Source organism: Bidens hawaiensis, unplaced genomic scaffold (assembly GCF_021521415.1).
Source record: "Bidens hawaiensis isolate Kalapana, Puna unplaced genomic scaffold, B.hawaiensis_p1.1 tig00018720_1, whole genome shotgun sequence".
NCBI lineage: Eukaryota > Viridiplantae > Streptophyta > Magnoliopsida > Asterales > Asteraceae > Bidens > Bidens hawaiensis.
In genome coordinates, this window is record NW_027492834.1 from 288387 (window position 1) to 307676 (window position 19290).

The 19290-nt window shown below is 41.4% G+C and overlaps 1 protein-coding gene across 1 annotated transcript; it reads right to left on the reverse strand.

Moving 5' to 3' along the window:
* Nucleotides 1–8529: 8529 nt before the first annotated feature.
* On the reverse strand, nucleotides 8530–15628 carry LOC143556761 (zinc finger CCCH domain-containing protein 22-like). Its single transcript, XM_077046009.1, has 4 exons — nucleotides 15454–15628; nucleotides 10544–10903; nucleotides 9777–9837; nucleotides 8530–9654 (listed from the first exon to the last, which is right to left on the reverse strand). The coding sequence occupies exons 1-4, from the start codon at nucleotides 15583–15585 to the stop codon at nucleotides 8660–8662; spliced, it is 1548 nt and encodes a 515-aa protein (XP_076902124.1). The 5' UTR covers nucleotides 15586–15628; the 3' UTR covers nucleotides 8530–8659.
* Nucleotides 15629–19290: the final 3662 nt, after the last annotated feature.

A 19290-nucleotide genomic window follows, 5' to 3' on the forward strand; every position in this document is an offset into this window, starting at 1 on the left:
GAAAATCAACTATTCATGTATCACCATGACTTTTCGGATTTTCAATCCCAACAAACGAATATGTAAGTAAAATCAATAAAAATCGAAATTCAACAAAAATCGAAATATCGCGAAATAAAACATAAAATCATATACTGCGCAAGCGCGAGCATATTCATAAATAACGAGTAATTAACAATAAGCGCGCAAACATGAGATTTCTCTCATGCGCGAGAAGGGACTCTTAGGTATTCTAGGCCGTTACGTCTAACCACCTATCCTAAAGTCAACGAGCTCTGATACCAATCTGTAACACCCCGACCAAAGGCGGATTATACATCGGGGCGCCACATATTGCTTCATTACTCGCGACACTATTGGTGTCAATATTTATTAATACACATTTTATCGCGCACGCGCAGCGGGGAAAATAAAGAACATAAATCAAACATAAATCAATATATTATAAATTATAACATTCAAACAACATGAACTTGTCTTGATACATTTTAATTCTAGGTCCAAAAGTAAAAACGTCCTACGTGTCCACAAGCTCCAAAACAGCTACTGCAAACCTGAACATGTGTTAAAATAAACGTCAAACACTTGCGTGTTGGTGAGAAATCAAGTTTAATAGATAATCATAGATAATCACAGTAAATCTGCGCGCAACACGTGTATGTCTAGAGTTTAACAAGGGTGTAATCAGATTGTGATCAAGCCTAAGATAGTTCATAGATCATAGTTCAATCCATGCTCCCAATTGAGCATAAAAACGAGAAAACATCTGTGCAAGTGTAAACAAAGAAAACCGTAAACGATAGGTCTCCCGTGTTCAACTAATGGTACCAACGGAACTGCGGAATAGGCCGAACAAAGCGGTTAATGATACACACATACAAATAAACAGCCAAGTAAACGTCCTCAACACATGGGATACTGCGCGACTAAAGTTCATAAACAGTTTAAGACTCAAGTTTTGTACGAACACATGAACATCCCAAAGCATTTAAAATAAAAAGGGATTAGATACGAGATAACTCACATGATAAACGATGCGGTGGTAGATAAAGCAAGAACCAACTTTAAACAAGCACAAGTTAACCTATAAATAAGATTATTGTTTTAACGATTGGTTTTAAGTCTTGATTATAAGTTAGCATAATTAATAAGTAAATTATAATATATATTACCGGAAAAGCAGGAAGAACAAGGAGGAAGACGGAGGCAGAGAGGAAGACGGCAGAGAGAGCAAGGAGCAAGAGAGCAGGAGAGATTAAGTGTTTTGTGTGTGATGTGTTATGAAATATTATTATTATTTATAGAGAAACCCTAGGGAACACAATCCCTAGAAAAAGGGGAAAAGATCTCAAAAAGTAAAAGATTCCAAAAGCAAAAGATATCAAAAGATATGGCAGCTGCAGGGAGCAAGATAAAGCTGACAGGGAACAGTAACAGGCATGGGCGGATCAGATAAAGGTACTGGATAAAGCTTGGCAAAAGCAGATCTCAAAAGATAATGTCAGTCACTTTTTCTACCAACCAATGGGGGTTGGTACGCATGCTGCGCCGAAAGTAACTATTCAGACATTAGATAGGTTAGGTCAACAACACAGAAGATAAGACAACACAAAAGCAAACGGCTAGATTTAAACAGAAGATACAAGGGTTAAGCGCGGGAAGGCTGAGTGCGCGAGCGCGAAGGCTGGCACAACAATCCTTAGCGCACTGCGGGAAGAATCACAAATCCTTAGCGTGCTGCGTGAAGAACAAGAATTCTAAGCGCATCGCGGGAAGAACATACATTCTTAGCGCATTGCGGGAAGAACATGCATTCTTAGCGCGCTGCGAGAAGAGTTCTCTTCACGCATCGCAGGAACAAGATGTCTTCACGCAGGCTTCCATGTAAGGAGTCTGGCGCGTGGAGCTGCAGACATCCTTAGGCGGGAAGAACCAAAGGACAAGCAAAGAGGAGGGAAACAAGGCGTAAGGGCGGGACGGCGACAAGAGGGAAAAGAAGGCGGAAAGAGAGAAGGAAGAGGGACGGGACGGCGGAAAGAAAGAGAGAGAGAGGCGGGAAGGAAAATATATATTATTATTAAAAGTAAAATATAAGTATAAATATTAAATAATAAAAGAGAGATCGGGTCAGAGAAACGGGTACCTGGGTCGGGTCGGATCGGGGCAGATGTCACATGTAAAGGATGTCATCTATCAGTTGATAATTCAGTGCTTTACAGCGTAGTTTTCTTGCCTGTGTTTTGGATTCTGGTAGTGTACCTGCCGCAAGGTATTTTATTATTGGTGTCATCCACGTTTCTGTGCTGGTTTGGATGACACAAATTTCCTTGTGCGGGACCGATGGTGTCTCGAGGAGTTCAATGCGGATATCATTTCCTAAGTGGGTGAAGGCTAATGATGCAAGCTTGCTTAACGCATCCGCAGATTTGTTTTCACTTCGCTTGACGTGTATGACTTTGCAGTCATTGAAATCGCGCATAAGGGATTTTGCGTGTGCGAGGTACAGGGCCATTGTGTCGTTCACGGCCGTGTATGTCCCGTTGATTTGATTGGCTACTAACATGGAATCCACGTGGGCTTCCAAGTTTTTCACTCCCATCTTCCGCGCAATTCTCAGCCCAGCCAGGAATGCCTCATACTCGGCTTCGTTATTCGTACTTGGAAAATCCAGTCGAATAGCGTAAGTGTATTCTTGGCCCGCTGGGTTGGTTAGCTTTAGCCCTGCGCCTGAACCCTCGTTATTGGCTGCCCCGTCAGTGTAGAGTCGCCAGACATCATTGATGTCTTGTGCTGGAGAGGGTTGAGCCTCTTCCTGGCACTCTTTTTCCCGTGATGCAGGCACTTCTGTAATAAAGTCGGCCAGAACCTGGCCTTTTATGGCTGGTCTTGGCTTATACTTTATCGCGTACTCTCCCAACTCAATTGCCCATTTGGCTAGGCGTCCCGATAACTCGGGTTTGCCTAGAACGTTTGCAAGTTTGAAGTTGGAGAGAATGGTGATTGGGTGACCCTGGAAATATCGTCTTAACCTGCGTGAAGCGTGTATAAGTGCTAAGACTAATTTTTCGAGGGTAGAGTACCGGGTTTCTACGTCTGTTAGGATACGGCTGACATAATAGATTGGCATCTGGATGCCTTTTCGCTCTACTAGCAGGACTGCCCCGGTTGCTCTATCAGTTGCGGAAAGGTATAGGATTAACTCCTCTCCCGCTTCTGGTGCTGTGAGTGTTGGGAGTTCGATCAAGCGTGACCGAATCTCCTGAAAAGCTGCTTCCGCTTCTGGTGTCCAGCGGAAGTGCGTTTTCTTCAAACAGTTTCTCAACGTTGACACGAAGGGAAACGACTTATCCGCGTGGTTTGCCAAAAAGCGATTAAGTGCCACTAGTCGTCCATTCAGTGTCTGAGCCTGTTTGATGGTAGTAGGTGATTCCATTTTGATAATGGCTTCGACCTTTTCAGGGTTCGCTCTGAAGCCATCTTTAGTGACGATGACCCCCAAGAACTTCCCTTCTTCCATTCCAAAGGCACACTTGCTCGGGTTGAGCTTCATGTTTATCTTCCTGAGCGTGTTGAAAGTTTCTTCGATGTCTTTCAACATCGCTTCTGGGTCAGGGCTTTTGATGACCAAGTCATCCATGTAGACTTCCAAGTTCCTCCCAATTTGGGAATGAAACTCTTTGTCCATCAGGCGTTGGTATGTGGACCCGGCATTCTTAAGTCCGAATGGCATCATTTGATAACAAAATGTGCCATCGGGCGTCCGAAAAGAGGTTTTGTCCTGATCATCAACGGCCATGTGGATTTGATGGTACCCCTTATACGCGTCCAGGAAGCATTTAAGGCGGAATGGTGCCAACGAATCCACCTTAAGATCAATTTCAGGTAACGGATAACAATCTTTGGGGCATGCTTTGTTCAAATCCTTGAAATCTATGCACATGCGCCATTGTTTGTCATTCTTCGGTACCATAACGGGATTTGCAACCCAAGTTTGATATCTACTAACGCGTAAGATGCCTGCGTCAAGAAGTTCCTTGACTTGGGTTCTACACGCGTTAGTTTGTTCTGGCCCCATTACTCTGCGCTTTTGTACGATCGGTGTGACAGCCGGATCGCATTTGAGCTTATGCTCTGCCTTACTCCGGGGTACACCAGTCATGTCAGCTGGTGTCCACGCGAAGATGTCGGCGTTCCTTTGTAATAAGCGCTTAAGTAAGGTGCGTGTGGGATCAACAATTGTTGGGCCAATGGTTACGGCCTGGTCAGGGTAATTGCCATTGAAGGCCCATCTTTCTGGTTCGGTGATGGTTGGTTTAGCCATCTTTGGTTTGGGTTTAGATGAGACAGATGCGATGCATACCTGGGGAATGCCGGTGATCATCGCTACACCCTCAGCTGTTGGCCATCCCATCATGCCGTGGACTGAGGATACCACGGCGTTGAATCTTGCCATCCCGTCTCTCCCGAAGAGAATGTCGTACGTGTGGTGTGGCTTCCTCATCACGACAAAGTCCACATCTTCTGTGCGGGAGTGTTTTCCATCTGTAAGAGTGACGGGGAAAGATAGGATACCCAGGGGGGTGTTTGTGCTGCCATCAAACCCTTCCATCGAGGCGCAGATCGTTTCCAGGCGCTCATTGTCTTCGTCATCTAGCTTGTCGAAGAACTGCCTGTACATCACCGTTGACGAGGCGCCGTTGTCAGCAAGAGTGCGAGAAGTGATGTAGTGCCCCAGCTGGCTTTTTATGACGATAGGGCCTTCTTTGCTGGGTCCTCCTGGCACTCGCGGGAAGCGCACCTCAGCTTCCTTCCACGCGCATGGTTCTGGCGTTCGCCTTTTTCTTCCTCTGATGTTGCCATGAACCATGTTGATGCTGATGTCAACGGGCTTTCGTCCGTTGCCCCGGTACCGGTTGTCGTTCCGTCCTCCCTTCTTGATTGATTCCACCAGGTGTGCCAATCTTCCATCCTTGACGAATGCTTCAACAATATCTTTCAAGGATGTACACTCTTCCGTACCATGACCTTTTGTCCCGTGGAAGTCACAGGATTTGCTCTGATCCGCATTAGGTCGGTGCCGGATCACAGGAGCTTTTGGCCACGGTAGCTTTTCAGTGGCAAATATCTCCGTGACGCTTTTGGTGAGTGGCGTCCACCGGTGCTTTTGGCTTGAAGGGTGTGTGTGATTTCTTCCGCCAACAAGAGGGCGAGAGCTGGATGAGGTGTCAAAGTTTACCCTTGACTGCCAGATACCTAGCTTCCTCTTTTTGTTCTGCCGGGCGATCCGGACATTGTTCTCTCTTGTCCTCTGCGTGTAGAGGTGTGTACTCTGGGGGAGGTCCCTTCCCAGTTGCTTTTCTGTCTCGGCAAAGCGCTTGGCCGCCGTCATGATGGCATCCCATGTTGATGGCACGCCATCCTTACCCGTCAATGTGCGGATAAGCTCCTGGTATTCGGCGCCTTGGATGAAAGCGGCGTGAACAAGATCTTCACTTACGTTGCCGAGACTTAGCTTTTTGGAGTTGAAGCGGGTGATGAAGTCTAATAAAGATTCATCCTCCTCTCTAACGCAGTTGAGGATTGTCCACTGTTCCTCGGTGTATTTCCTCTGTTGGCTGAAGTGCTGGCTGAACTTGTTCTGAAAGTCCGCCTAGTCATATATGTGGTGGACCGGTAAACGATCGAACCATGCCCTGGCCGCTCCAACCAGAGTCATCTGGAACATATAACACCACGTGGGTTCCGTCCAGTTACTGACGGTTGCCCCCGCAATGAATCTGTTCAAGTGGTCGTCTGGGTCGGATAGACCATCATAAGTGCCAATGTTAGACATTTGTTTGGCACTTCTCGGGGCGATTGCTTCCGCAATGTCCCTTGCAAACTTTGACTTTCCTGCATTTGTAGCAGTTGGCCTAAAGGTTTTTGAGAAGTCACGCGGGTTTCTCTCCGCATTTGTTGGTTTAAAAGCTTCCCCAAAATTCCTTTTTGGCTGGAAGTCCGTTTCCTTACGCTTCCCTTTCGCCTTATGGCGAGGGTTTGCGTCGGTGTCGGATTCTTCTCTCTCCTCGTCTGAGTACTCGCACTCGCTGTTCATATTGAGCTGTTGGCGAGTACTGCCGAATTCGTCAGCCTGTTGAACTGAACGCAAGCGTTCATCCAATTCAGCTTGGAACTCTCTTTGACGTGCTTCGGCCCACGCCTTCACTTGATCTAGTGTTTGGCGAGGGGCCCTCGTTCGTTTTTCCAACTGGGCATCAGTGAACCCCAGTGGAATATTTACTGCACTTGCCCCGGCTTGGGTAGTCGGGGTAGTGTTCGTAAGATTTGTATAACCGCCGGTGTTCCCCCCAGTTGCTGGGGTTGTGGTTACCGGGGTTTCTTGGTCGGTTACTGGCCTTGGGACCGGAGTAACGTTAACCATTTCTTCAGAAATTTTGAAAAAACTAAAATAGTTCTAGCTTTTATGCACGGATGGCGCCAATGAAGAAACACTAAGTGAACCCACAGGCAGATTATAGATAATCTGGGGGTTAAGTAATGTTTCCTACGGATGAGGTCCAGCAGAGAAGGTTGTTCTTCAGGGGGACCTGCAAAACAGACACCGTAAGCTCGTCACTGAGAAGGGGGGGTTCCTCCTTGTGACCACCCTCCGGCGTGAGAATCAGACTAGATTGCTCTGAATATAAGTGTATATTAAGAGATTGCTAGATAAGATTGAGATATCAGATCATGTCCTTACCATTCCAAGGTGTTGGAGTATTTATAGCCGAAGGTAGGTTTCCAAGCAGGTACAGCCGGCTGAATAGTATTCCTGTTCTACCAACAGTGGACGTACGCACAGGCCATGCTGGTTGGTGGATAGGTTACGGCCAACAGTAATAAGGTCGGCTGTATACTGTTCCTTTACTGCCGGCTACGCACTGTTCCACCAACTGTAGGCTGCGCACGTCCCCTCGTAAGGGTTGGTGAGTAGGCAGCGGCTAATAGTGACAAAACAGTACTAGAGGGTGCTCCTCCTCGTATTGTTGTCGGTGAGCTGTCACCCTGTGATTAGTTCACGGGCTGCTCTGGTCAAATTGTCTGTTCCGCCCATACCTTAGTAGGTATAGTACGAAAGACCTTCCAGAAGCATACGGACTGGCTCATTTAGGCGGGAGTATTCCCGCCTTGCTCATTCCTTCATGTGACTACTGAAGTAACGAATGCCTTGTGCGTGTAGCGTTGCTGTTAGTGCGGGTAGCCTTCCCTGATGGCTTGTATCCGCAACTGCGGGAACAGGCGGGGTACTTCACCATTGGGAGGCTTTCCCTGCGGGTACAGCTGGCGTACTGCGCGTAAGGTTCTTTGAGCATGGTGGGTCCTGCTGGAGCAGTTGGTCATTGCGCGGACGTCCCTGTTCAAGGTGAGTCTTGCGGGTCCAACTGGGCTCTGCTGGGACCTACCTCTTCACATATCATTAAACAATTCTTAATAATGCTTATGCCAATGAAGTTACGAAATCCAAAACAAAGTCGGCCACTAGGAAGTTGTCATCACTGATCAAACCAAATAAAAAAATAAGGCTCAGGTATTCAAACCTCATAAGACCTTAACACATGTCACAATCTTTATATGATATATATATATACATGTATTTGTCAAGATTACGTTTTTACGTGTAATTTAGATGTCTAGTCATGCATTAATTATTTGTTTTTTCAGTTAAATATTTACAAATTATTAGTTTATGTTATATGGACGTGTGATTCTAAACACCAAGGAGCGACCGTTTTAAAGCAACTTACTTGGATTTGTTTTGACCATCCATTCGTTGTTAAATACAGACCACTAGTTTAAGTAGACGACCATTTAAGTTATATTTTTATTAAATGCATGTTTTAGGTTTACAATAAATACATTTGTTTATACGTTTAGCGTCTCAAATCATATTATCTAAAATAAAACAATAATAAAAGCATAAGTATATGCACGGAATTTAAATAGTACATATTATGTAAGGAATAAAAGAAATATTAATGTTTTCAAAAGTAGCAATATAATTATAATAATAAACATATTTGTTAAAAACAAAATAACTTTAATGATGAGCTAACCAAATAAAACCATCTGGCTAGTTTTTTAAGACATGCTAGACAATAAATTATCACTATAACTTATTAATTTATTGGTCTCCAGGATAACTCCTCAAATGAAGAATGACCAATAATAAACTAATCACGTTCGCATCGTATCAACGAGATCAAGCGAGCCATGGGATTGACCATCAAAAGCGGGGGAGCACATTACTAGTCCCTATCTATGGAAACTAGGATAGTGACGTGAAGTGGTCCCCACTATATATGACGTCATTGTAGATGCAACCAAGATTTATGTATATATACAGTATATATATATATATATATTGTAAACATGTCTTAAGAGGACGGATCCATGAAATGTATGAAAAACGTCAACTACACGTACTCTCAACCAACTTACTCTCGTTATTCTATATCATACTCGATTTGAGTTCTCGAGATGGTACTTGCTTCAACACGGTCTAAATTCAGAAGAATGTGAAACATATCAATGTCACAATTTAAAAAATGAACTATGATTAAAACCTAGATCACTTTGATATTTATAACATATTTGAATTACAAACAATATCAAATCCCCATCAAAACTTAACCCATCTCTTCTCCTTCTCTTTACTAGCAACCGCATTTGAAGCCGACGCCTGCGCAGCTTCCACTTCCACCAACTGTTTCCGAGTCTCATTAAGCTTCCTAACCGCCGCCTCGTAAACCACCTTCTCTTTCTTATTCCGGGTCGCCATCTCTTCCAACTTCTGAACCCGGGCCCGCAACTCCTTCACCTCATCATCAAACGCAACCAACGCCCGTCGTTCACCATTCTTACATTCATTAAAATCTTTCCTTGGCGGTTTCTTGTTTGACCCGACCTTTAATGCTTCATCGTGCATCGCTAACTGCGTGTTAATAAGACTAAATATATCCGAGCTCAGTTCCTCTTGTACCTTGGCAGCCTTAGCCAATGCTGCAAATTTCTTATCTCGTTTTCGTTTCCCGCCTCTGCTTCGTTTTTTCTCTCGATTATTATCTTTATTTTCGTTAGATTCAAAAGCATGGTCAAGAGACTGTTTTGGAAGGAGTACTTTGACCGTAATCGGGTCAACACGTCCTTGTAATCTCGCACCTAAACCCATTCCTTCACGAAAACCCATGTTGGCCATCATCTTAGACGTGATTCCCCGCGTATGATTCTCCCATTCTGCAAAAATGGCGGTCTCGGTTTGTATTCCTTTTTGAAGATTTGAAGAATCAAGAAACCCTAAACCTTCAGAGGCGTCTTCAAGTTCATTTTCAGAAAGATCATCTTGCTCTGATTCTGAATATGAATCACTGTCATCATCATCACTCATTTGGGCGTATTCAGATAAAGATAACGACTCGTTTCCAACGTCTAAAACGCTACCATCGTCTCGGAAAACAACCCTGCCCGATCCGAGTTTCTCATCCCATGACTCCAGCTCAGCTTCCCGCCAAATTCCGGTTTTAGTATCAGAGATGGCCCACACAGTGGACCCCACCAACGAATGAGTCCAAATAGTGGGAGTATATTTTTTCAGTGATGATAATGGCGGATCAATGCTTGATTCATCATAAAAGAAACACGTTAAAATTTGTTTTTATTTATTTTACTGCTTAGCATGGGAGGTTAAAAACCGATTCTCGAGTTTCACTAATTAGAATTACATATGAGAAAACATTTACCATGTGACGAACGACACTTTGTACCAAATCGACACCGTTGTTGTAAGAAGAACTTGCAAATCTGCATTAAGTGAGTTATATCACTACTTGATTAATCGTGTAAACATATAATTATTCCTTCAGTCATTACAAAAAAGTGGCACAATATTAAACTATTACAAGTAGGGGTTTGCATGGGTCGGTTTTGGCCCAAAACCCAGGGCCATCTCCGAGAATTTATATGCCTCGGCCGAGCCGAAATAAAAAGGCCCGTAAACTCAAACGAGTAACGAAATATTATAAGCAATAAAAATTTTAGGCCTTATGTAAATTGGTTTTTTGTTTGGTTTAAACAATTAAATATTTAAATGGACATACTTGGTTATGATTTAGGTTGTCTAAAAAACTTTGTGTATAAAAATAAACTTAAAAATGTCTCAAGTGAGACTAAAACTTGCAACCTTTTGATTGGAAGTCATACCCCTTTACCACTAGACCAACCCAGTTATTGTATAATTAGGGTAAAACATTAATATACATATTTCTTTTTCATAAAAACATATATATATATATAAATAAATTTGTGCCCCCGAAAATTAAGTGCCCCGGCCGGTCGCCCACGTTGTACTATGCCCGAGCCGCCCATGCCAAAACCGTAACCATAACCGAACTTTTGGATCGGTTGCATCGAGTAATTAGACCCCTAATAGCAAGTTAATAACTAGTTATCTCTTGACACGCTGCAGAATATAACTGATAGTAAGAAGGAATAATTAAAAAACACATACCAATTGGTTCTCTGATGTTGGAGTAAGGAAGGAAACTTTTGCACAATTAGAATCTTCAATTGCAACAATCAAACCGTCATACCATCGTCCATCTGAGTGGCGAAATCGACATTTTGATCCAACAGAAAAAGATTCTGATTCTGTTTGTTTGGGATCAAGAGGATCTTGATACACATCCTCAGATTCTTTCAACGGTTCCACTTTAACATCTTTGGGATTTAGAGAATCTTGATTCGTCCCGTTACCTTCATCTTTTGCCATCTGTAGAGACATGTCAACTTCTTGCAATAACCTAGCCCGTTTGAGAACAAAGAGACCCTCCTCTGCATCTTTAATTGCTTGAAGAAGCTCCGCATGAACCTTATTAAAGGAACAAAAATATATAACAAGACGTCAAGAATCTAACAAAAACATAATCTGTTTTTAACCCAAGATAAAATTATATGAACTCATAATGACATCTACTGTCACTCTCCATTAAAACTCGTAAACATCCTAGCCAAACAAGATAACTCTTTCACAAGATCAAATGGAGTTTTACTTCTCAAAAGTGTAAAAATTGTTCTAAGCATATCTAATGAAAATGCATTTTATTATAATGTGTAAATATACACATGATAAATTGATTAATAAGCCATATACGAGACAATAACGCTGGTGTGACAATGTGACTACCAGGAGATGTTGGCTGTGTTGGGTTCGTAGGCCTTGTTGGCCCGGTTTATTATATGAAGTCAAAAGAGGAGACGGGTGTGGGCGGTCAGGCCCAAGCCCGGCCCGGTTTAGATTTCTTGCATAATAATTTACTAACCCTAGTTCAGTCTCTATATAAACAACATTATGTACTTGTAATATTTGTCACTCAATAAAGATATACCTAGTTGCCACCCGTGGACGTAGGTCAATTTAGACCGAACCACGTTAAATCCTCGTGTTCGTTTATTGCTTTCGTGTCGTGTTCGGTTTCGTGTGTGCGTTTAATCCTAACAAGTGGTATCTAGAGCTTAGGTTCAGATCACGCGAAGAACACGTTGAACCAGCCGAGTCGCCGCCAAACCATCCAGCCGCCGCCACCCTACTGCGCTAGGGTTCCGCCGCCGCCTACGGTTTTCCGATCGCCGTTAGGGTTTCCGCCGTCGTTTCGCCGCTACTAAACCCAGCCCGCGCGATCTGCGTTTTTTTGTTGGTTCCGTTTGAAAGCTGTAAGCATCGTATTGTTCGATTCCAGGTTGTCTCTTTTGTTTCCGCTAGTGGCGTTTGAACAGAGAAGAAAAGAAGGGTTTGTATTATTATTTTTCTCTTGAGATTCATGCCAGACTAGGAAAAGACAAGGAAAAACAATATTATTTTGTTGACAAGGGAGTTCAATGGCCACCAACTTTATCCAGATTGTTTAATTTTTTGAAAGGGCCTAGCACTTTAGACAATAAACAATTATTTGGGTAAAATTCATATATTTTCTTTGGGACGAGATCATATTTAAGCAAAGGTCGAGTCAAGAACGAGCGAATCAAGATCCTATTTTTGAAGAACAGTTGTTAAGTCAGAAGAAGCGTTAAAGAAACTTAGAACCAGTGCCAACCGCGTTTGTCAGGTTTATCGTTTCAGTTTAAAGTTTCGGTTTCTGATTTACAGTTCGTTATTCCGCTGCACGTATAAATAGGTTGATTTTTTTAACAGAGTTTAGTAGAACAGTTGTTAAGTTCAGGCTCGTGCCATTGCTGTATCTGTCTCTGTTTTTTATCCAGTTTTTCGTTTTAGTCATTGTTATGGCAGAAGACGGAAAGTTTTCGATACAGAAGTTTGACGGACAGAAGTTCGGTTGGTGGAAGATGCAGATTGAGGCACTACTTTGTCAGAAAGACTTGGATGTAGTGTTTGAGGATGAAAAACCAGAAAAGTTGTCAGAAGCAGATTGGAAGAAGTTAGACAAGAAAGCTAGGGCTTGTATTACATTGTCGTTGTCGGAAGATGTGGCGTTTAACGTCATGAAAGAAACCACAGCCCGTGGTATGATGGACGCACTATCCAACATGTATGAGAAGCCTTCGGCAGCGAATAAAGTCTATCTTATCCGAGAGCTAGTGACAACAAGAATGAAAGAGGGTGGGTCAGTTACAACTCATATCAATAATCTTAATTCGATCTTGTCCCGCTTAGTGTCAGTTGACATTAAGTTTGATGATGAAGTTCAAGGCCTCTTGTTATTATCCTCTTTGCCCGACAGTTGGTCGCAAACAGTGACTGCAGTTTGTAGTTCGTCTACAAATATTACTTTCGATGGGATTCGAGATCTGATTCTGGGAGAAGATTCAAGACGCAGAAGTTCAGGTGAATCATCAGGCAATATGCTAGTCACAGAAGGTAGAGGTAGGGGAAAACAGCGAGGCAGTGGGAGCAGGAAGAGGAGTCAGTCTAAGACTCGTAAGGATATTGAATGTTGGGGTTGTAAAGAGAAAGGACACTTCAGGAATCAGTGTCCGAATGGTAAGAAAGAGGTGAACGTTACAGAAGACGACACAGATGACGGGGTCAGTAGTGATGAGGCTTTGGTTTGTAGTGTTGAGAGTAGCGTTGATGCTTGGGTGATGGATTCTGGTGCATCGTTTCATGCCACTCACTGTAGTGAAACGATGAAGAATCTTAAATTTGGGGATTTTGGAAAGGTTCGACTAGCGAATGATGATATTTTAGAGGTTACGGGTATGGGAGACGTTGATTTGATAACTTCAGCCGGTACTTCTTGGACTTTGAAAGACGTGAGGGTTATTCCAAGTTTGAAGAAACGTTTGATATCAGTTGGGCAGTTGGATGACCAAGGGCACGATGTTAAGTTCGGGAATGGGCAGTGGAAAGTAGTCAAAGGGAATCTCGTGGTTGCTCGTGGCAAGAAAATGGGTTCGTTGTATATGGTCGATATGTCACCGAAAGGAGTGGATCCAGTTTTGGTGAAAGACAAAATCCGGCTCACAGAATCTCGTGGGCAGAAGAAGGTTCGTTTTGCAAGTAACAAACCCAGAGCCAAAGTGAAGATTCAGGATGAACGAGCTAGGAAGGTTAAATCAGTTGGGGGACATCGTGACAGTGGGAGCACAGGTCGTGTTTCAGTTACAGTTCCAGGTCGACAGTGGATTAAGAAAACCAGTATTCCAGCTGTAAAAGTCTCTCCAATGAATTACTTGCTGAATATGGAGAGTGTTTGTTCTCAGGTTATCTCAGGATCCGGTAGTTCGTTACAGTGGGAGCCGGTAGAAATAGAGAACGGGTCAGGGGCAGTTTCAGCCATGACTGACGTGTTGGAGCTCCGGGGAGCTTCAACGGGCCTTTAGGTTAATTGATGAGAAGGCGGTGGCAACTAGAAGAAGTTTAATGTTCAGATTACAGAAGTACAATCAGGAGTGCAGACGAGAGTACTCAAGGCCTCCGAGTGGGAGATTGTTGCGTTCGTAGGCCTTGTTGGCCTGGTTTATTATATGAAGTCAAAAGAGGAGACGGGTGTGGGCGGTCAGGCCCAAGCCCGGCCCGGTTTAGATTTCTTGCATAATAATTTACTAACCCTAGTTCAGTCTCTATATAAACAACATTATGTACTTGTAATATTTGTCACTCAATAAAGATATACCTAGTTGCCACCCGTGGACGTAGGTCAGTTTAGACCGAACCACGTTAAATCCTCGTGTTCGTTTATTGCTTTCGTGTCGTGTTCGGTTTCGTGTGTGCGTTTAATCCTAACAGGCTGTAGGCAAACCAACTAATATAAATTGTGAAATGATAAAGTTGAAATTGCTCATGAGTCATGACTTAGTTCAGGAGTTGGTTATTGTTAAGAATTGTCAACAAACAAGAACCTAACAATTCAACATAGCACAATGCCAAAGATTTCCATATAACCTTGTGAATTAAAAATTTCAATACACTTCAGAATATAAATGTATTGCAGCCACAACATTCCAACAGCACTTGCGAATACATATTTCAAATTTGTCAGAGGAAGTGTCAGCTAGCAAAGTATCTTGAATAAGAGCAATAAGTTAACTCTAATATATCAACAAACGTATAGGCAATACTCAAAAATGAGCCCATGCATTGTTAAAGGTAACATAATACTGCATTTTTAAGTTATACATGTTGTGCATAATTATTATGAATGAAAATTCAAAAATTATACGATCAGGTACAAGAACGGTACTGGTACGTTTGGCATTTTGTACCCGTTTGTAATATGTAGAGATTTTTATTGAGATTATCCATATTTAATATCTAAAATAAGTCCTCAAACCGTATCATCATTGAATGTATTACGATTTACGAAGTACCGAACGTGTCATTATATCAAATATTATGGTTTACTTTGGTGTTATGGTTTATTGGTTTTACCTTTGGTTTAGATTGTGGTGTACCTGTACCAATTCAGCTAGTTTGGTACCCGTCACGTACTCGTACCCATACCAATTCAACTTATTTGTTACTCGTACCGGTACCAACATCATTAGAGATTTGAAAAAAAACAAAAAAAACTGTATAAAAGCAGATACCGTACCAATAAATTCGGTACGAGTATTGGTAATTGTTTTTATTGATTTCCTGTGCAGTTACAATCAGGTACAGGTACGGATACGGGTAATGTACCGATCTCATCCCTAGTAAAAATGGGAATTAATCGATCGCTAGTCGGCGATTAGCGCCTAGTGAGTTCTAAAACAACACTGATATATATAAGTATTGTTTATAGTTAGGTGAAGAAAATTGAAATGTTGATGATGTTAAAATGAGCATAGTTGAAATAACAATGAATAAGTGACTGACTAGCAATCAACAAGTGTCTGTCTGTATGATAATAATAATAATAATAATAATAATAATAATAATAATAATAATAATAATAATAATAATAATAATAATACTACTACCTCTAGGATTTCTGGATTTTGGGGGTCAGAAGCTAGGGCTTCATCAAGGGCTGCGACTGACTCTCTTTGTTCTTGTAATTGAACCTCCAGTTGATCTTCTAGAACCCTTCTTTCCGCATCATCATCCGCCATTGATAAGCTTTATAATTAGTTAACAAAAACCTTAGCTTTTGATTTCCTTTTAGGTCGCTAGTGTTTATTCATCAAAAGGGTTTTTTTTTTCTTTTCTTTTTTCTTTTTCTATTTTTTTTCTAACTCACCGGAAACAAGGAATCGGCTAGGTACTTCTTACGCTACGATATACTCAATTTTGTCTTTAGTAGGTTCATCTACAACATCTGATGGTGTCCACGTTCCTCTCTGGGTCGGTCTGGTCTAATCGAAGTTATTTGTTTCTCCGACATCTTACTGGCGTTACCCCTCATCTTTTTGAAAAAAGCCGCTTCATGGTAGTAAAGTCTCATCTTGTGTGTTCGTCAAAGTTAAAATAGTTACATGGAACCCCCTAATATGGGGTGACCCAACCCCGTTAAGCGACTCCAAGTTATCTCCAATTTTGGATGCTAAAACCCGGACGTCCTCTGAATCAAACTGGAGATCACAAAGAACCCAGTCTTCCTTCATTGAGTCACTCGTGTCTTCCCAATATATTGGAAAGGATATTCATCAAAATGTTTTTTTTAATGACTAATTCGATAATCAAGACAGAAACTCGATTGATATCGGTTCGATTCGTTACGATGTAAGTTTGTTTTTATGGTACCAGTTATATGTTTTAGCAACTGAAAATGGAACCCAAAAATTCGTAATATGGTCAAAATGATATACACAAATGTTTGGTTACAACGGCTCCTTTTTACACGTAGAAAAATAACCCAAAAAAATTTAAAATGTAACTTAAATAAATAGTAATATATAATATACAAAACAATATCATGATAAACATGCAACAAGTTTGTCTTGATGGAAAATGAGTATATCTTCGCTTTCTGTTTTGATTTATACTTAATAAAATAAATTAAGTACACAATAGAACTAAGTAGTATACTAAAGTCGAAAAAGAAATCATCGCCATAGTTAGGTGTTGCGCGACGTAGAACATCTAATTGTAAAACATACATTTTCATGATAAAGTTCACATCATACGCGAGTAACATACGTTTTGCAAGTATCTAGGACTGAGACAGTGGCAGAACTTGAACCATGAAATTGTGGGGGCCGAAAATCATTAAAATTCAAATGCTTCACGTTCATAAAAGGCATATGCTATATTTTTCTCTAAAATGTTAGCATAATTACATTTTTTTTAAAAATTGTTTGAAAACAAATTCAATAAACATTAAAATAAGTTAATTTTTTTTACTGTGCATTATATATATATGACAAAGTAAAATAAAAAAATTATAATACTTTTTGAAAGACTACAAAGACATTAATCATTTTACTATAGTAAAACATCATTTTGTTTGACTTTTATGAGACTTATCTCTGTATTTTTTAAATTCAAAATAATAATCTTGTATTTCCTTATTATTTCATCTTCACATCCTGCAACTACATCTCTCAATCATGGATGTTCTTGTTCCTTGTAGAGGTGCACAAATCGGGTTTTTTCTAATGCCCGGGTTCGAGTATGAACCGGTTTTGGGTATGATCGGGTATTGAGAGAAATCAGGTAGGGTTCAGGTAGGGTACCGGGGAGAAAAACTCAACCCTATGCACCCGGGTAAGGTATGTTCGGATTCGGGTATTGGAACCAGGTATGTGTTCGGGTACGACCGGGTATTAATACCCGGTTTTGAATTTGTAATTTTTTTATTCATTTTAAATAGTTTAAAACTGAAGTTTGCTTTGTAATTTATAAAAAAAAATTAAACTATATTACAAAAACCATAAATTCACTTAAGTACAAATTATTTTCTTAATAATATGCATTTTAAAAAAACTTAGACATAAAAGTCGTGAAGTAAACATAAAAATAATAATATAAAAACTCATGTATTATTTCGGGTATTAGAAAATTGGTATCAGCCTACTATCGGGTATGGGTATAGGGTATGACCGGTTCCGGGTATTTACGGGTATAAATCGGGTACGGTTCCGGGTACGGGTATTGAGCTCAAAAAGCATACCCTATCCATACCCTACGGGTAGGGTCGGTTCCGGTTTCGGGTATTGAATACCCGGGTATAAAAAAACCAGTTCTGGGTATTTTTTTCGGGTCCGGTTCCGGGTACGGGTTTTTTGTGCACCTCTAGTTCCTTGTAAGAAAACAATTCATGTTCTTTTTATTATACTATTTTTACTATTAGTTACCTAAAACACAACGATTCAAGGGGTCAAAGATCAAACCCTAGAATACCAACTTCTATTAAAAACCGATACTAATGAAAGTCTTGGTCGGAAAACAGGGGGGCCTCGACCCATCCTCGCCCCTATAAAGGTCGTCCCTTGGACTGAGATGAATGGGCTCAATCAAGGCTGCTCTGAACCGACAACCGATTGGGCATATTCACCGGCCATGAGCCTGCTAGCAAGTAACCAATCCAAAACAACATATTTTGTACTTTGTATTTTTGTAAGATAACAGAAAGTAGAACATATGAAAAGAAAAGAAAAATTGGTTTTAAATAATCCAAACTATGCCCTATTGGTAAATATCAGTCCCAACTTTACACTTGCCTGTTGGCAGTATCAACTATTTGTGTATTTGTTTTTAACGGGCCGCGACTAACGGATGTTAACTCCGTTAGTCTTTGTCTGACGTGGTCATCCCAGCAATCAAAAATCATCATACGTGGAACAATACGTGACGGCTGACTGTGTATTTAAGGTTTATGTATAAAATTAAATATAAATATTCTTTTATCTCTCTCTCTCTCTCTCTCTCTCCATCACAACCGGCCACCACCAACACCACCCACTTTCACCACCGACTCATCACCATTCACAACACACAAAACACACTGCTGTCATACACCGCCGGCAACCGCCACCGTCGGCGACGTCACAATGTCACTAAAACAACTTCCTCATCTCTTATTCTTCTTCTTCTTCTTCTTCTGTTTTACATGTTTAGTTGCAGCCGAAGATTTGATAAGTTTAACCGAAGAGGTTAACGTAGTGAATGTGACGGTTACAGGATCGATTGTGATGTTTTAGTTTCTGCTAGGTTTAATTGATTAATTTTCACCCACCAAATCCATCCAATTTCACTCCAATTTCAATCAGTTCATCTTCAAATTCATCAAAATTAACACTCACCCAGAACCAATTCAAACCCCCTGATTCCAAAAACCCCAAAACCCCCAATTTTCACCCACCAAATCGATCCAGTTTATCCGATTTCAATGTATCAACAACCCGGAAAACTGACGAAGACAAGCTGTTCGAAGAGGCGTTGGTGATGTACCTGGACGACGTCATCGGGTGGTGGCAGAAGTTCGCCGGAGCAGTTCCCGGAAAGACGCCGGAGCAAGTCAGAGCTCATTACGAGGTCATGGTGCATGATTTGGTCCAGATTGATTTGGGTCAGGTTAAGTTACCGAGTTATGTCGATGTTGATGGGGATGGTGATGAGTCGATGGTGAGGGTGGGTGGTGTTGGTGGTGGCCGGTTGTGATGGAGAGAGAGAAAGATAAAAGAATATTTATATTTAATTTTATACATAAATCTTAAATACACAGTCAGCCGTCACGTATTGTTCCACGTAGGATGATTTTTGACAGCTGGGATGGCCACGTCAGACAAAGACTAACAGAGTTAACATTCGTTAGTCGCGGCCCGTTAAAAACAAATACACAAATAGTTGATACCGCCAGCAGACAAGTGTAAAGT